General features: G+C 39.2%; 1 protein-coding gene across 1 annotated transcript in view; it reads left to right on the plus strand.

The window, feature by feature from the left end:
* The window catches only part of NBAS (NBAS subunit of NRZ tethering complex), a 360,775-nt gene that overhangs the window by 14,042 nt on the left and 327,039 nt on the right, over nt 1-19,694 (plus strand). The window contains exon 6 of the mRNA XM_047782615.1: nt 7,449-7,492. Coding sequence (XP_047638571.1) covers nt 7,449-7,492 — 44 coding nt within the window. The remainder of the gene's footprint in view (nt 1-7,448; nt 7,493-19,694) is intronic.

Below are 19,694 nucleotides of genomic sequence, written 5' to 3' on the forward strand. Positions count from 1 at the left end.
TTCTATCCTGTTCCACTGATCTATATGTCTGTCTGTGTGCCAGTACCATGCGGTTTTGATGATTGTTGCTTTGTAGTAAAGTCTGAAGTCTGGGAGCCTGATTCCTCCAGCTCCGTTTTTCTTTTTCAGGATGTCTTTGGCTATTCTGGGTCTTCTGTGCTTCCAAACAAACTTTAAAATATTTTGTTCGAGTTCTGTGAAAAATGTCCTTGGTAATTTGATAGGGATTGCATTGAATCTGTAGATTGCCTTAGGTAGTATAGTCCTTTTGATAATATTAACTCTTCCAATCCACGAGCATGGTATATCTTTCCATCTATTTGTGTCATCTTTGATTTCTTTCATCAGTGGCTTGTGGTTTTCAGAGTACAGGTCTTCTGTCTCTTTAGATAGGTTTACTCCTAGGTATTTTATTCTTTTGGATGTGATTGTAAACAGGATTGCTTCCCTAATTTCTTTTTCTGCTTTTTCATTATTAGTGTATAGAAATGCTGTTGATTTCTGTGTATTGATTTTGTATCCTGGGACTTTGCCAAATTCATGGATGAGCTCTAACAGTTTTCTGGTAGAGTCTTTAGGACTCTCTAGGTATAGTACCATGTCATCTGCAAATAGGGATAGTTTTACTTCTTCCTTTCCAATTTGGATTCCTTTTATGTCTTTTACTTTTCTGATTGCTATGGCTAGGGCTTCCAGAACTATGTTGAAGAGTAGTGGTGAGAGCGGACATCCTTGTCTTGTTCCTGATCTCAGTGGGAATTCTTTCAGCTTTTCACCATTGAGCATGATGTTCGCTGTGGGTTTGTCATATATGAGCTTTATCATGTTGAGGTAGGTTCCCGCTATGCCCACTTTCTGAAGGGTTTTTATCAGAAATGGGTGTTGGATTTTGTCAAAGGTTTTCTCTGCATCTATTGAGAAGATCATATGGTTTTTATTCTTCAGTTTGTTAATGTGGTGTATCACACTGATGGATTTGCGGCTATTGAAGAACCCTTGCATCCCTGGGATAAATCCCACTTGATCATGGTGTACAATCCTTTTAATGTATTGTTGGATGCTGTTTGCTAGTATTTTGTTGAGGATTTTTGTGTCAATGTTCATCAGTGAAATTGGCCTGTAGTTTTCTTTTTTTTTGTGGAATCTTTGTCTGGTTTTGGTCCCGGAGTGATGGTGGCCTCATAGAATGAGTTTGAGAGTATCCCTTCCTCTGCAAGTTTTTGAAATAGTTTCAGAAGGAGAGGTGTTAGCTCTTCTCTGAATGTTTGATAGAATTCGCTTGTGAAGCCATCTGGTCCTGGACTTTTGTTTGTTGGACATTACATAATGACCAAAGGATCAATCCAAGAAGATGATATAACAATTTGGTGTGGTGACCTTTTTACTTTTAATCACAGTTTCAATTTCAGTGCTTGTGATTGGTCCATTCATCTTTTCTATTTCATCTTGGTTTAGTCTTGGAGGATTGTACTTTTCTAAGAATTTGTCCATTTCTTCTAGGTTTTCCATTTTATTGGTGTATAGTTGCATATGGTAGTCTCTTATGATCCTTTGTATTTCTGTGAGGTCCGTTGTTACTTCTCCTTTTTCATTTCTGATTTTATCGATTTGAGTCTTCTCCTTTTTTCTTGCTGAGTCTGGCTAAGGGCTTATCAATTTTGTTGATCTTTTCAAAGAACCAGCTTTTCATTAATCATTTCTGTGGTTTTGTTTCTATTTATTGATTTCTGCTCCGATTTTTATGATTTCTTTACTTCTACTAACTTTAGGTCTTGTCTCTTCTCTCTTGAGCTGCTTTAGATGTAGAGTTAGCTTGTTTATTTGAGCTTTTTCTTGTTTCCTGTGGTGGGCTTATATTGCTATAAACTTTCCTCTTAGAACAGGTTTTGCTGCATCCCATAGGTTTTAGAGTGTCATCTCTTTGTTGTCATTTGCTGCCAGGTATTTTTTAATTTCCTCTTTGATTTCTTCAGTGATCCATTGGTTGTTTAGTAGCATGTTGTTGAGTCTCCACGTGTTTGTGTTTTTTGCAGTCTTTTCCTGTTGTTGATTTCCAGTCATATAGCATTGTGGTCGGAAAAGATGCTTGATATGATTTCAGTTTTCTTAAAGTTGCCAAGGTTGGATTTGTGGCCCAGGATGTGATCAATTTTAGAGAATGTTCCATGTGCACTTGAGAAGAATGTGTATTCTGTTGCTTTTGGATGGAATGTCCTATAAATATCTATTAAGTCCATCTGGTTTAATGCATCATTCAGGGCCTGTGTTTCCTTATTGATTTTCTGTCTGGTTGATCTGTCCATTGGTGTAATTGGGGTGCTAAAGTCCCCCACTATGATTGTGTTATTGTTGATTTGTCCTTTTAAGGTTTTTAGCAGTTGCCTTATATATTGTGGTGAACCTGTGTTGGGTGTGTAGATATTTAAAATTGTTATATCATCTTCTTGGATTGATCCTTTGATCATTATGTAATGTCCTTCTTTGTCTGTTAAAATATTCTTCATTTTACAGTCTATTTTGCCTGATAAGAGTATTGCTACCCCAGCTTTCTTTTGATCCCCGTTTGCATGAAATATTTTCTTCCATCTTCTCACTTTCAATTTGTATGTGTCCCTAGAAGTGAAGTGGGTCTCTTGAAGGCAGCATATATATGGGTCTTGTTTTTGTATCCATTCAGCCAGTCTGTGTCTTTCGGTTGGGGCGTTTAGTCCATTCACATTTAAGATAATTATTGATATGTATGTTCTTATTGCCATTTTATTAATTGCTTTGGATTTGTTTTTGCTGCTCTTTTTCCTTTCCTTCTTCTCTTGTCCTTTTCTGCCTAGAGAAGTTCCTTTAGTATTTGTTGTAAGGCTGGTTTAGTGTTGCTGAATTCTCTCAGCTTTTGCTTATCTGTGAAGGTTTTGATTTCTCCTTCAAATATGAATGAGAGCCTTGCTGGGTAGAGTAATCTTGGTTGGAGGTTTTTTCCTTTCATCACGTTAAGTATATCATTCCACTCCCTCTGGCCTGCAGAGTTTCATATGAAAAATCTGCTGATAACATTATCGGGGTTCCCTTGTATGTTACTTGTTTCTTTTCTGTAGCTGCATTCAAGATTTTGTCTCTAATTTTGGTCAGTTTGATTAATATGTGTCTCAGGGTGTTCCTCCTTGGGTTTATTTCGTATGGTACTAGTTGTGCTTCCTGGATTTGAGTGAGAGATTCCTTCCCCATGTTAGGGAAGTTTTCAGCTATTATCTCTTGGAATATTTTTTCTGTCTCCTTCTCTCTTTTCCTTCTGGCACCCCTATAATACGGATGTTGGTGCGTTTAACGTTGTCCCAGGGTTCTGAGACTCTGTTCATTTGTTTTCAATCTTTCTCTTTTCTGTTCTGCATCCGTAATTTCCACTAATCTGTCCTCCACCTCGCTTATTCGTTCTTCTGCCTCCTGTATTCTGCTGTTAGCTGCTTCTAGTGAATTTTTTATTTCAGTTATTGTAATATTGCATCTCTTCTTGTTTATGTTTTATTTATTTATTTTTGGTCTTTTTGCTATTTCTTGGGCCGCTCCCACGGCATATGGAGATTCCCAGGCTAGGGGTCGAATCGGAGCTGTAGCCGCCGGCCATGCCAGAGCCACAGCAACGAGAGCTTTACCACAGCTCACAGCAACGCCGGACCATCAACCCACTGAGAAAGGGCAGGGACCGAACCCGCAACCTCATGGTTCCTAGTGGGATTTGTTAACCACTGCAGCATGACGGGAACTCCTTGTTTATGTTTTATATCTTGTATCTCTTTGCTCAGTGTTTCCTGTAAGTTATCTATCTTTGCCTCCAGTTTATTTCTAATGTCTTGCATCATCTTCAGCATCAACAGTCTAAAGTCTTTAGCTTGGAGGCTGAGAATCTCCTTATCGCTTAGCTGATTTTCTGGGCTTTTTCCTTTCTCCCTCAACTGAGTTATAGTTCTGTCTTTTCATTTTTATAGGTTTTTGGTGTGGTGACCTTTTTACAGATAATAGAGTTGTAGCCTCTCTTACTTCTGATGTCTGCCCCCCTGTGGCTGAAGCTGGTAGGGGGCTTGCTGTAGGCTTCCTGATGGGAGGGGCTGATGCCTGCCCACTGGTAGGTGGAGCTGATTCTAATCCCTCTGGTGGGTGGGGCTTAGTCTCTGGTTGGGATTAGAGGCAGTTGTGTGCCTGAGGGGTCTTTAGGTAGCTTGTTTACCTAGGGGTGGGGCTGTGATCCCACCTGGGTTGTTGTTTGCCCTGGGGCTTCTCAGCAGCTGAATGATGGGTGTGGCCAGATTTTCCCAAAATGGCCACCTCCAGAGAAAGGCATGGCTGCTGAATATTCCCAAGAGCTTTGCTTTCAGTGTCCTTCCCTCACAACAAGCCACATTCACCCCTGTTTTCCCAGGACGTCTTCCAAGAACTGCAGTCAGGTTTGACTCCGATTCCCATGGAGACTTTGTTTTGCCCTGGGACCCAGTGCACATGAAAGTCTGTGTGTGCTTTTTAAGAATGGGGTCTCCGTTTCCCCCAGTCCCATGGAGCTCCTGTGCACATGCCCCACTGGCCTTCAATGCCAGATGCTCCGGGGCTCTTTCACGTGTGGGGATCTGGCACAGGGAGAGAGTTTGATGTGGGGCTCAGAACTCTCCCTCCTGTAGGTGAGTCTCTGTGAACCAGTTAGTTTTCAGTCTGTGGAGCTTCCCACCTGGGAGGAATGGGGTTGTTTATATCACGAAATTGCCCCTCCAACCTCTTGATGTGTCCTCTTTTTCTTCTGGAGTAGGATACCTTTTAAGGTTTCTGGTCCATTTGGATAAAGAGTGCTCAGACTTTAGTTGTGAATTTTGTTGTTTTTAGGAGAGAAGTTGAGCTCCAGTCCTTCTATTCCACCATCTTTTTTTTTTTTTTTTTTTTGCTATTTCTTGGGCTGCTCCCATGGCACATGGAGGTTCCCAGGCTAGGGGTTGAATCGGAGCTGCAGCCACTGGCCTATGCCAGAGCCACAGCAACGCAGGATCCGAGCCGCGTCTGCAACCTACACCACAGCTCATGGCAACGCCCGATCGTTAACCCACTGAGCAAGGGCAGGGACCGAACCCGCAACCTCATGGTTCCTAGTCGGATTTGTTAACCACTGCACCATGATGGGAACTCCTATTCCACCATCTTAATCCCGTCCTCTGTGCCTGAATTTTAAGATGATTGTTTTTTCTATTCCGCATGGTATATTACGGTGAAGAGCACCTACAATCCAAAACTGGCTCCAGTAGTAATAGTGGTAGGAACCTAGTATTCAGTCACTATTTGGTGATTGGGTTAGAATATGAAAGGTAATTTTAGTCTCTGTGGTTATTATTTGATATTAGGGAGCAGTTATACAAAGGAAATGGTTTTTGTGGAAAACTGCCAAGCTGAAACCTACTTTAGTTTTAGGAGAGAGCTCTGCCTTTTGCAAAAGGAGACTAGGGCTGGTGTTTGCTGACTTTGGTTTTGTGGTGAGAGGCAAATGCCTCTAATTGCCTGCTCCAAGGTGGCACAGTCAACCTACTTGTGTGTGTGGGGCTCACATGGGTAGGTGACTTGTTGTGAATTGCTCTGTTAATTTACAGTGCAGTGGTAGTTGCAGATTATAAGTGGCCAGTACATACTTCCTTTTTTCCTAAATAGTAACAGTTTCTTATGACTATGGGCTATTGCTGTTATATGTATGGGGACCGATTAGAAACCATCACAGAACACAACGAAAAGCACTAAAATAAGGGCTCCTTATAAGAAGAGCCACCCCTTACCCAATTTGCTTAACTATCTTAAGTGAATAAATTCTGTAAAGTTTTGACAAAACAAATTTATGTCTCCTTCTTTCTTCTTTTCCACCAAAAAGAACAAACTGCAATTTGTGATATTAAGAATCAAATAATGAACATTTAAAAATTTATTTATTTTTAGAAGTTTTATTGAAGTATAGTTAATTTACAAGGCTGTGATAATTTCTGCACTACGCAAAGTGACCCAGCCATACATAAACGCATATCCATTCTCTCTCACAGATTCTTCTCCCACATAGATGATCCCAGAACACTAAGTAGAGTTCCCTGTGCTATACAGCAGGTCCCCATTGGCTAATCGTTCCAAATTCCTCAGTGTGTCTATGCCACTTGACTTGGGTCTAGTTGATGCAAATTTATATGTACTGTCTTCTTTAATCTTTTCCCTTAAGCTGTGAAGTTGGTGTCGCTTATCATATTTTATTGAAGGGAAAATTAAATCATACTGAATATTTTGTCCGATTACCCAGAGAGCTGAAATCAGGTCAGCTTCACGTCAAAGATCATGTCCTTTCTGCTCTGTGCCACATGGAGGCTAGAGTCTAATTTACTGAGGAAATGTACTTTCATATTTGTACCTGAATTTTGTTAAAACGTAGTATTTTAACAAGTGGCTAAAAATCTTGGAGACTTTAAAATTGCTTTAAAGGTAATGCTTAGTCATTTCACGAATATTAGAAAATGCAGTTAAGTATTTATGAAAGAACAAATTTCACTATCCAAAAGTTGTTTACTATTAACATTTTGGTGTATGTTCTTTGGAACTTTTCTGTGTGTATGATACATATGTATTTAGTAGAAAGATCCTCTGTATTGGATACCTTTTTATTGGTAACTTTAAAAAATTTATATATTGTCAGCATCTTTCCATGTCAATAGTAATTGTATAATATTTCATTGAGTGTACATAGCAAAAGCTAATAAACCTTTTATACTGGCTATGTTTTTTCTTTCATAAATTAGACTGCATTAATTTCTTTGATATCTGTGTATATCTAATTATTTCCTAGGGATAACTTTATAGAACTTGCTGAATCAAATACTATGGACATTAAAGTTTTATAATTACTACTGAATTATTTTCTGGAAGGTTTACCTATTTTCATTTTTGAAGATTTAATAATTAGACTACTTTGGTATATATTTCAAGATCACAGACATTAAATAGGTCACTGATAGAAATATTATATGACCTATTAAAACAAGACACTTTTCCCTAAGTGATTAAACTGTGTAATATGATATAGATCAGTGGTTCTTAAACAGGATCAGTCTGTGGGGGAGGGAGTTATACTTGGGGCCCCATCCCAGATTTACTGAATCAGTTTTTGGGGATGGGTCCAGACATCTCTATTTATATTAAAAGAGAGTGCTTAAAATTACTCATGCTTGTAACACTGTTTCTAGTGTAGCTATGTTCCTAGTGGAATAATGGATTGGAAGAAAACATAGTCACCAGGGACGAGCTCTTCTTTGAGACACAAACCATCCATGAGAGAGAAGGAATGATTTAGTGTTGTCTAGAGAAGTTGTCTCGTCCATGTTTGTGGTGGTTTATAGCACTGTATAGTAGTGTTGTTGTGGCAAAACTGTTGCCTTAATTTTATATGTATTTTGCAGGTCTGCAAAGGATGACTTTACATCTATTATTGGGAAATGTCAAGGTAAGAGTTGGCAAAATATTTTGAAAATGAAAAATTTGAATCTGGAGCAGTTGACAGTATTTAAGTCAGAAGAATTAATTGTTTATTGACAAAGGTTATGACTGTATTAAAATAATTAAAAAACATCTTAACTGACTTTTCTTTCTTAAATCTTCTGCTTTAATATGTGAATTTTGGAGAGATTTGGAATTGAAACTGTTTTAAAAGAGTTTAAGCCAATTTTAGGACAGTGAATTTGTAAGCACTTTAGTCTTTTATTTGGAATTCAGTGCAGAAAATAGTTTGTAGACATGTCAATTGTTGGTCAAATATAAACTAGTACATAGTCTGGGGTTTGGTCATTCTTTGATATGGTTCAGCAAAAATTTACTGTCACTGATGTATTGAACCATTTTGCTGAGTCCTGGGAGTGTGATTGTGAGCCAGGCATGATCCCTTCCCTCGTGAGGCAGATAGACACTCACATGGGTGCTGACAGGCTTTGGCAGATCTGATGAAGGAGAGATTCAGAGTGAGAGTTTAGTGTGAGATGAGACTGTTGGGGAAAAGTGGCTTTTGGAAAGCAGCCTGAGGAATGAGTAGAAGGTGAGAAAATGGGGAGTGTTTGAATCTGCTGGAGCAGTGCGTGAAAGAGCAGGGGGGGCCCTAGGGGAGGGAAACGGCTCAGAAGGTGCTGTTGGGTAAACTCATCCATCACGTAGGTGTTATGTCCAGGGCCTGCAGTGCCATCTGTCTGACCCTGTGTTTCTTTACCAGTGGGGTAGGTTGTAGGAGTCACGTGATGATAATCGTGGTCGTGGTGACGATGACACCCACTGTCGTGTCCTGCCTGCATGTCGGGCATTGTGTTTAGTGCTTCCCATGCACTTGCCCATTTAACCGGAAGAACATGGTATGTTTGTTGTGTCTTAAAGCAGTGCTAGGAGAAAAGAGATAATCGACAATGAGAGAGCAAAGAAAAGGAAGGTGTTGGGTGGTTCTGAAATCTACAAAACAGTGGTAATACGGAGGATTCCCTAGGCTGGTCTTAAGCTTAGATTCACCATTCTAGGGCCAGTTTCCTTTTCATTTTTCTTATTGTCAGCTGTCCAGATGTGTTCACAGTATTAAAGAGGAAATGTTTTAAAAATGTTTTGAGTCCCATGTGAATGGTGATACAAATTCTATTAGTCTGTCAAAATCAGTATTCTTTATACGGATAAAGTAGGAATAGAGTTCTTTTTTTGGGGGGGGTATACAACGTGCAGTGGCTTGATGGGGAATCTCAGTTCACAGCAGGGATTGAACCTGGGCTGCAGCAGTGAAAGCACCAAGTCCTGACCTCTAGATCACTAGGAAACTCCCAGTAACAGAGTTCTTACGGAGTTCTCTTGCACATAGTGTATTTGTCACTTAAAAGCAAATGTGGAACTTCCTACATGTTTATATAAATTTACCTCCTCTTCGTATAATCTCTTCCTTCCCTTGTGTTACCTGGAGTACCTTGTTCTCTCAGTACCCTGGCCAGTGGTAGGTACCATTATTTGACCAAGCCAAAAATCTAGAGATTGGCTCTTCTGTTCCCTTCTCTCTCTTCCTCCTTTCTGTCTTTGACAAATATTTTAGTTGCCACCGTATGCCAGGTGCTGTTATCCTAGGCACTACATGTACAATAAACAGGTTACCTTGATTTAAGGCCTTAAATCAAGGGGGAGAAGCGAAATAATTCATTGTACTTATGCCGAGTGCCCAGTGGAGAAGCCTTACGTTTTAACTTAACTGACCACGTCCTGGGAATCCAATTAAATGGCTCTTGGTTCCTGCTTGTGCACTGCAGCCATCACAGCCCCAATTCGGGTCCTTAACATTTTCTTTTTCTTCTTTTTTCGGCCGCCCTACGGCATACCAAATTCCTGGACCAGGGATTGAATCTGAGTTGCAGCTACAGCAATGCTGGATCCTTTAACCACTGTGCCGGGCCGGGGATCAATTCTGCATCTTGGTGCTGCAGAGATACTGCCAATCGCTTTGTGCCACAGTGGGAACTCCACTTAATATTTTTTTACTTGGTTTCTTGCAACAGTCTCCTGACAAGGTTTTCTTCCGTATGCCTTTCACTAATCCTTTCTTTACACTGCTTGTCAAAATGACCATTCTTCAATGAGAATTCTGTAGCGTTTACTCTTCAAGTCTGGCCCTACTGCTTTCTAGATATTAAGCTTGGACAAGTTACTTTAATTCTCTGAACTTCGGTTATCTGTAGTATGAGCATAATTTTGCAGATTGGGTTGTGGAAAAGTGTGAACTCATCGATGTGTAAAGCTCTTAGCATAATGTCTAACATGCTAAGTACCTAAGAGACAGTAAGCTACCATTATTGCTACCTAGTACTGTTATGCAGTTCTTAGTAGCTAGCTCAGAACATGAGACCTTTCAAAGTCTGCATCTCTGTCCTGTAAGATGCCCCTGCCATATGCCCTGCGTTTAGTACAAGGTAGCTTGCAATTTTCTAGCCCCATTGTGCTTTTCATGCTTTGGTACAGATCGTTCTTTGAATCTAGAAGCTCCCATCTTTACATTTAATTAATTAGTCCTGCATGTTTTTGTCCAAGCATCAGCTGTTTGGGAAACTTTCTCCCTTGCTCTCTTCCTCGTAAATTGTGTATATTTCTTTATTTCTGTAGGACTTTTTGTACTTCCATCACTACACACTACACGTAGCCTTGCCTACTTTCCTTTTTTAATTGCTGGTTTGCTTGCTTGATTCCTAATTAGACTGTAAATTCTTTGAAGGCAGGGCTCCTGCCTTAACTTCTTCATTCTGAGTGCCTAGCATGGTGAATGACACATAGTAGATACAGTTTTTGGCCATGTCAAGTGGCTAATGGCACCTGGGAACTATTAAAATGATTTTTATAAAAGAATCTACGAATAAACCTATTTCCTGTGAACTAATTTTAGAAATTCATTATGGCGTGCATATGTATGTGTGTGTTATATATATTGTATGTTGTACACACGTTTATAGATAATTGTCATATTCATATTTGTTATTCCTGTTGCACACAAGTGTGTATACATACCACATCTGGAACAATAACATAGATAAGCGGCCCTGTTGACATAGTATCTTTTTGAGCATAATAGAAGGGACGTAGCATTTGTGAATTCCTAAATGGAGCTGTAGCATTTTCTGAATTTGTTTCCTATAGTCTCTTCACCAACATTTATTAAGGTAGACAAGGCTCGGCTTAAATAACGTATAGGGATCAAGAAGTTGCCAGAAGGGTAATTTGGGGATATTCAATTGCTTTTTCTCCAGTGCCTCCCTCTTTTTTTGGGTGTGGACTTGGGGAGCCTGCAGAGGGCTTCTGAGAAGTCTGCTCAGAATGTCGGAGTCATCCAGACCCACAGGGCCTCTTTGAGCTTTGTCTTTGGACGCCGGCTCTGAGCCAATACTTAGAAATTTGTAAGTTAACATGAAAATGGAAGCTTAACCCTTCTGTATTTCACACAAATTGTAATATTTATTAGAGCTTTTACTGTCTACAGTTAATGTGGCAGCATGGATGAGATAATAATGCTTTGAGAACTAATGTTTTATTTTGTTGGCTTCTGAATGTGTGAATTTATGACTTTAATGCTGCATTAATGGCTTCTTTCCATTTCATATAATGTGAGGTAATGATCATTTGCTTATTATCAGACTCATCTTTATGGGAATAACTCTCATATGCCAAATGATATTTCCTGTGTATGCCTGGAGAGAAGGAGCCAGATTGTTGCTAATGCATTTTTGAAACTACATATTACAGTCTGCAAACTGAGATAGGAGCGATTTGGTTTCACTTTCACATTTTTCAATTATTGTTTTATAAAATAAATGCTATTTGAGGATATTTTAAACATGGCTGGCAACTTGTTTTGGCTATGTTGGCCAGGCCATAAGTAGTAATTCAGTCTTCTCTTTCTGTCTTGAATAGTGACCTAAAAATGGCACAAGGAAGTAGACTTTTTTTTTTTTTTTGTCTTTTTGCCCTTTCTTGGGCCGCTCCCATGGCATATGGAGGTTCCTAGGCTAGGGGTCGAATCGGAGCTGTAGCCACCGGCCTACGCCAGAACCACAGCAACGCCAGATCCGAGCCGAGTCTGCAACCCACACCACAGCTCATGGCAACGCCGGATCGTTAATCCACTGAGCGAGGCCAGGGAGCAAACCTGCAACCTCATGGTTCTTAGTTGGATTCGTTAACCACTGTGCCACGATGGGAACTCCAGGAATTAGACATTTTTAGAGCTGTACTATGTCAAATCAGGAGATTTTTCTCATACCTGTGATTTTGAGATACCATAAACCAGACCTTCCTGATGCTAAGCAGCAGCTTACCTGTTGTGGGTGAGCTGAGGTCCTGTCAGCCCTCCAGGAGCCCTGCAGCTGCCACAGTGCATGCTCAGACTGGTGGCCTCCAGTTCCCAGCAGCCTTATCAGCTTACCCATAGGCACCTACAAACATATTTTATGTCTTGACATGATTTTTGTTTTTATCTTTATTATTTCCTTTCATCTGCCTACTAGATTTAGTTTGCTCATGTTGATCTGGATGGAAGATGGAAGTTTTAGGTCACTGACTTGAAACACTTTTTTCTTCTATAAGCATTTAAACTTGTTCTAATATAAGCATTTTTGTTACTGATACTATCTTGTGGTTGGAGAACATGTTCAATATGATTTTAAATTTATTGAGGCTTGATTTATGGCTCAGCATATGGTCTCTCTTCAAAAGAATTCTGTCTTCAAAAGAATTTGATTCTTGCATATGGTGCAGTTACTGGGAATAGTGGTTTATAAATGTCAATTACATTAAGTTGGATGTTAAGAGCTGTTAACATTTTTATGTCTACTGATTTTCTAATTGTTCTATCAATTCTTGAGAGAGGAAGGTTTAAGTTTCCAAATATAATTTTGTATTTGTTTATTTTTACCCTTTAGTGCCATCAGTCTTTATGTATTTAAGGATTCTAGTTTTTATGGGCCTACATATTTTATTTTGTCTTCTTGATGAAATGACTCTGAAAAGACTCCTCTACTGTGTTGAAATGTCCTATTCTATCTCCAGTAATACTTTTTGTCCTGGATTCTATTTTGTCTAGTATTGTCCCTTTAGCTCTTTTATGATTAGCATTTGTATGATGTATCTTTTTCTCTCCTTTTACATTTATCTGTGTATCTGTATTAAATGTACATTTCTTGTAGAAAGAATATAATTTGAGACTGTTTTTTCAGTCTGACAGTTTGCGTTTAGAACATTTACATTTAATGCAATTATTGAACTAGTTAGGTTTAATTTTACCTTCTTTGTCCTATTTCTTTTCTTTAATTCTAGCATTTGTTCTGGGGTTTACAGTGTATATTTAAATATTATTTTATTAAACACTGTGCATCAATTCCCTCTTACTCCTTTGTACTGTTGTCTGACTTTTTAATGTTAAACCATTGTAATGTTGTTGTTGTCAGGCCACTTTAAGAAATTGAAAAGCAAGGACAAATCTTCTATTTTTACTTCTATTTTCCATTTCTGTTACTTTTCAACTTTATCTTTCTGTAAAGCTGAGCTTCTGTTTGATAGTGTTTTCCAACTTGAAGAACTCAGTTAATATTTTTTACAATGCGGATGTTTTGATAAATTCTCTCAGTGGTGCTCGATAGTGTTTTCCAACTTGAAGAACTCAGTTAATATTTTTTACAATGCGGATGTTTTGATAAATTCTCTCAGTGGTGCTCTGAAACCATCTTTTTTTTTTTTTTTTTGCCTTCATTTTTGTAAAATATTTTCTCTGGATGTAGCATTCCAGGTTGACTTTTTTTTTTCTTTTAGCTCTTTAAAGATATCATTGCATTGCTTTGATGAGAAATCAGTAATCTTTGATATTGTTTTCCTGTGGGTAATGTCTTTTTTTCCAGCTGCTTCAAAGATATTATAATTGATTTCAGAAACTTGATTATTACATGACTTGATTTTGTTTTTCCAGTTTATCCTGCTTTAGGTTCATTAAGCCTCTAAGATGAGTAGATTTGTAGATTTCATCACATTTGCAAGATTGATGGACATTATTTAAAACTCAAATAAGATTTAACTCAGTCTCTTCTCTTTTCTGGCATGCCAAATATATTATAGATTGGATGTATATTCCACTGGTTGCTGATGTTCTATTTCTTCAGTTTTTCCCTCCATTCTTAGTTTGGATAGTTTCTTTTGCAAAATCTTGTAGGTAGAAGCTTATATATATTTCTTTTTTTTGCAGTGTTTAATATGCTTTTAAATCCATCCAGTTTTTTTTTTTTTTTTAATTTAGGTATTGCCTTTTTCTTTTTTCTTTTTTCTTTTTTTCTTTTCAGGGCTATACCTGCAGCACATGGAGATTCTCAGGCTAGGGGTCTAATCAGAGCTGGAGACGCTGGCCTACACCACAGCTACAGCAAGGCCGGATTGGAGCCATGTCTGCAACCTACACCAGAGCTCACAGCAACGGTTCCTACCTAGTTGGATTCATTTCTGCTGCCCCATGAGGGGGAGCTCTGCCTTTTTCATTTCTAAAAATGGTTTGATATTTTATAGTTTGTATCAGATTCTGCTGAGAGTCCCTATTTTGTTTCTGATGCTTATGTGTTACTTTGTATCCCTAAATATGTCTTAATAACTGTATTGAAGTCCTTATTTGCTTATTCCTCAATATATGTTAATTCTGTCTGTTTCTACTGACAGGAGTTTTCTCACGGTTATGGGTTATATTTTTCTGCTTCCCATATCTAGCAATTTAGATTGTGTACTTAAGTTACTGTTTTGGAGTGTTTGATATTGTATCTTCCCTAATAGAGTATTGAGTTTTGTTGTAGGAAGTAGTTGATTTCTTTGTGGCTTGGCTTAATTTGTAAGATTTTTTTCTTTCCTGTAAGATAACAGTTTAGAGTATCTTTGACTTTAGGGCCAGATCAGATCTACTTTAAGTGGGGGCCTTTCTAGGATGTCTTATAGATGCTCAGAGTGTTCTGTGGAGTCTTTCCACTTGCAACTAGCTGGAACTTGTACCTTTTCAAATCCTCTCCAAGCTCTTGTAGCTGTTTTTCCTCTGGTACCTTTCCTGTCCTTGGTCTTGTAGAATCTCTTCATATGTGTGCAGTTTTGTGTTTGGTCAGAGACCCAAAGTTTCCTATCTGCAGGTTTTAAAAGTTCCTTTTTTGCCTCACTCACTTCTCTTTGGAAGGCTGTCTTGCAAAGTCTAGTCAGCTTAGTAGCTCTAAATGCCGTTCATTTTTTAAAGATATTTTTAAAAATTGCAGTTGATTTATAATGTGCCAATTTCTCCTGTACGGCGAAGTGACCCAGTCATACATGCATATATATTTATATATGCACACACATACATTCCTTCTCTTAAATTATCTTGGTCTATCCCAAGAGATTGGATATAGTTCCCTGTGCTGTATAGTAGGACTTCATTGCTTATCTATTCTGAATGTACTAGTTTGCATCTACTAACCCCAAACTCCTTGTCCATCCCATTCTCTCCCTTCTTCCCCTTGACAACCACAAGTCTCTTCTCTATGTTGTGTGTCTATTTCTGTTTTGTAGATAAGTTCATTTGTGCCATATTTTAGATTCCATGTATAATTGGTAGCATGTGATATCATACTTGATTTAGTATGATAATCTCTAGTTGCATCCATGTTGCTGTAAATGGCATTATTTTGTTCTTTTTATGGCTGAGTACAAGCTCTGTTTTTTTTTTTTTTTTTTGTCTTTTCTAGGGCTTCACCCGCAGCACATGGAGGTTCCCAGGCTGGGGGTCGAATTGGAGCTGTAGCCACCAGCCTACACCAGAGCCATAGCAATGCAGGATCCGAGCCGCGTCTGTGACCTACACCACAGCTCAAGGCAACGCCGGATCCTTAACCCACTGAGCAAGGCCAGGGATCGAACCTGAAACCTCATGGTTCCTAGTCGGATTCGTTAACCACTGAGCCATGACGGGAACTCCCAAGCTCTGTTCTTTATCTCAGTTCACTGAGACTTCTGCCTCCTGTTTGAGGCCCCCCCCCCCTTTAAAAAAAAAAAAAAAAAACAGCTGCAGGTGGAAGTTCCTAGGCCAGGGACTGAATCCTTACTGCAGCTGTGATCTCTGCTGCAGCTGCAGCAACTCGGGGATCCTTGAACTCCTTGTGTCGGGCAGGTTATCGAACCCATGCCTCCTCAGCACCCAAGCCGATGCAAGCCGGATTCTTAACCCACTGGGCCACAGCAGGAACTGCGGAGGTCCCTCTTTTTGCATTGTGGTCTGGAAAGTACTTCCTGGCAGAGAACAAGGATGGTCCTGGGGCTCAGCTCATCTGTTTCTCTTCTCCCAGTGATCACAGTCTTGCACTGTTTGTCGTAATATCCCTGAAAACGGTTCTTTGCCATGTTTTATTTTTATAGTGGGAGGCCTTGTCTGAAACTAATTACTGTGTTATTTTTTCTTGTAACTAAAAAAAAGTACATGATATCAAATAACAGAAGTAGAAAAAGTAACAAAAAGATTGTTTGTCTCAACTTGTACTCTTAGAAACTTAAAAATTTAATATAAAATCTTCTATGCTTAAATGAACCTGTAAATACATGGACTAACTTTTTTGGTGGCAAAATGCAGTCATCCTGTGTCGTTTGTTCTCCAGCTTGTTGCCCCACTTACGGCATTGATGCTAATGTCTTTTCCAGTCAATGTGTACAGCTGTGCCTCAGTCTTGTAAATGTAGCCACAGGGTTCCATTGTGAGAATGTGCACCACCTTTTATTTTTCCTTTCCCCAGTTTGTAGAAGTTGAGACTGTCTTCTCTTTTCTCTTAACCATCTTTGTGCCCTTTCCTCCCCAACAGCGCTGGAAAAGACATGCTGTTTGCCCATGGGTGTAGTGTTCAAAATATGATAGCTACAGCCTTAGTTCCTTCCTGAAAGTTAGACCTGTTTATACAACCATGAGAAAGATGTGATTGAAGCCATTCTTTCCTCCCTTGTTGGCACCATATGTTACCTATTTAAAAAATACTCATCCGGTTAACAGGCAGAGGGAAGAAAGCATCTCATTTTCAATTTGCCTATCTTTAGTTATTAGATAGGACATAGGTTAAGTGGATTTAACAATTTTTTTAAATTGTTAGATTATATCTTTTTGTCTATATTTCTCTTGATTATTTGACTTTTCATTATTTGTAGTTTTCCTATATAGTATGACAGTTACTCTTTTGTCATATATGTTGCAAATATTTTTCCCAATCCATTTGTCTTTTAAATTTTTCATGATGTCTTTTTTTTTTGCCATGAAGCATTTTTTTTGGTGACTGCATTTGTCATTTTTTCCTTTTCTTAGACTTTTCTCATTCAAAGATTGTAAAATTTTTCTCATCTTCCACCAACACTCTTATTTCAAGCATTTAAATATTTAGCTCCTCTGCATGTCCTTCTAGCCCCCACTAGTTTTCTTTTGCGCACTGGTTCTTGATGTAAAAGTCAGAGGGTATTTGGGAGAGTGTTCATTGAACCATTGGTGGTCACCTCATGGTCACACCCAGCTCTTTTATGCAGCATGGAGAATAAAACCTGGTATTCCTTATTTCAACCCCCCCCCCTTTTCCATTTCTAATTTGTGTAAATGAGCACTGGATTGAAGTGTTCTCCTTTAGCACTTGAGTACTATTGTGTACAACAGAGTCACGTTAACAAACTCAAGTTCATGTGCCTCATGCACAGTGAGGCCAAACAAACCGAAACAGAGTTTGGGGCAGAGAAAAGTTTTTGCAAGGAGATGGGTGGCTCGTGCTCCCTGAGCCCCAGACTCCTAGAAGGGTTTCAGCAAAGCCCTTTTAAAGGCAAGGTGAGGGAGGGATGTGGTTAGTTGATGCAAACTTCTTGGTCTCAGAATCCTTTGATTTTGCAGCTGTCCATGTTGGTCAGGGCATCTGTAAACCTGCAACAAGACAAATGCTGTTTTCTTTTCTGCAACTTTATATCTCTATATGCATGAACTCTTAAAGGTCAGAGCCTTGAGAATAGGCTGTCCTGTGTATTTCAGACGATAGGCAACATTATTTTACAAAAGTACAGAGCCAGCATGACCAAGCAAAGGAAGCAGAGCACAGGAGTTAGAGCTAAAGAAACAGAATATGGAGTCAGATTTGTTCTTCCTGTTACACTTAGGCACTGGTGATAAAGTTATGAACAAAAAGGACACAGTCCCTGATGCTTTGGAATTTATGGTTTGATGCATAAGGCAGATAATAAAAAGTAGGCAAATATATCCTTATTTGGGATAAGGGCTGTGAATGACATGAAATCATTGGAATGCAGGAGAATAATGGAGCCTGCCTAAGCAAGGGAGATTGAAATGGAGATGTGAAAGATGGAAAGCAGCCAGGGTTCAGGGGATGGGTGTTCCAGCAGAGAAGACAGCACTGGCAGAGCTCTGAGCTGAAAGCCACTTGGCAACCTGGCAGGTTGAAGGGGCTGCAGCTGCTGGAGAATGAGAGTGGGTATAAAGAGTTTTGCCAGCAACTTGGCAGTTGTCAGATTGCTAGTTTATCATCAGCCTCTTGGACTACTTTTCAGAAAATTCCATTGTCACTTGCTTTGCAAAAATCGGTACTGTTCTAAAACCTCTTCTAAAACCACCCAGGGTGCTGGAAAAATCTGGTGATAATGTCTTTATTTTCGCATTGTTGTGTGAAAGCTTATCTTGTTAGGAAAACATATCTTTATCTGGGTCAAAACACATGTTGAGTTTTCTGGAGCTACTGGTTATAACTAGAAGTAATAGTAAAAACAAATTCCCTTCAGGTGGAATTTATCTCAGACAAACATAGAAAGAGGTACATAAATCTCTTATCCTCTTATCAAAATGAAATAGGAGGAAAGGTCTGTTATTACAGGTAAAACAGGAATAATGGGAAAATGTTGCTCTGTTTCTTTAGCATGTGAATATTTTTCAGGGTAATAAATTGTTCTCTTGCTGGTGTTTGTATAGCATCTGAGCACATGCAGGTTTTGTATTATTTATCATTTTGTGCCAAAATTTACTTCCATGTTTGATTTTTTTGTTTACAGCCATGCCCCTGTCATGAGGATGTGGAAGTTCCTGGGCCAGGAATCAAACCCCTACCATAGCTATAACCAGAGCCACAGCAGTGACAATGCCAGATCCTTAACTTGATGAGCCACTCGGGAACTCCCGAGTTCGATTTTTTTTTTTTTTTTAAGCTATCTGAGGAAGAGAACTGATCTTTTGCTTAACTTTATTCCTGTCTTTAAAAAATTGCTTTTCCAGAGTATATGCAGTATTTTGGTTAGGCTTTAATAAAATTCACTAGACCCTCCTGTGTTCAAGGGCCTCTCTTGGATTTTTGGGGCATGGTTTTACCTTTTTTTTTTTTTTTCTTTCTCTAGGGCTGCACCTGCAACATATGGAGGTTCCCAGGCTAGGGGTCTAATTGTAGCTGTAGCTGCCGGCCTACATCACAGCAATGCGGGATCCGAGTCATATCTGCGATCTGCACCACAGCTCACAGCAACGCCGGATCCTTAACCCATTGAGCAAGGCCAGGGATCGAACCTGCAACCTCATGGTTCCTAGTTGGATTCATTAACCACTGAGCCATGACGGGAACTCCTGCTTTTACCTTTTTATAGGTAGTCAAAGTGAAGAAACTCATTGATATCTGATACACTCTTCCCATACACAGAACATGCTTTACATATATTGAGGAGATAAAAGGGAAGTTTAAATTCTGCAGTATCTCGTTTAGGTGGAGAGAAGACTTCAGTTATATCATTCACGTTTAATTGTGTTAGTCCCTGAGGTGTGGTAAACCTGTACCATCACATTGCCCTGTAACTACAGAGTTTTCTAAGAGGCTTGGGCTTGGAAGCATTAATCCCTTTCTACTCCAGGTCCTGGGGTGGCGATGTGGAAGAAGACATTGCCTCAGAGACTTGCGGGGGAAATAATCATATAGAAACAACATCTGATCTGATAAACGTTATGAGACACTTTTGTACACTTTATTTAGGGGGGCACAGAGAGGAGGGCAGTCAGTTTTGAAGACTGACGAAGAAGGAAGAGGTGACAGTTGATTTCAATAGGTGATTTGAACAAGAGCCTTTGGATAACGTTGGAGATGAACATTCTGGGTAGAAGC

This window comes from Phacochoerus africanus, chromosome 5 (assembly GCF_016906955.1).
Source record: "Phacochoerus africanus isolate WHEZ1 chromosome 5, ROS_Pafr_v1, whole genome shotgun sequence".
NCBI lineage: Eukaryota > Metazoa > Chordata > Mammalia > Artiodactyla > Suidae > Phacochoerus > Phacochoerus africanus.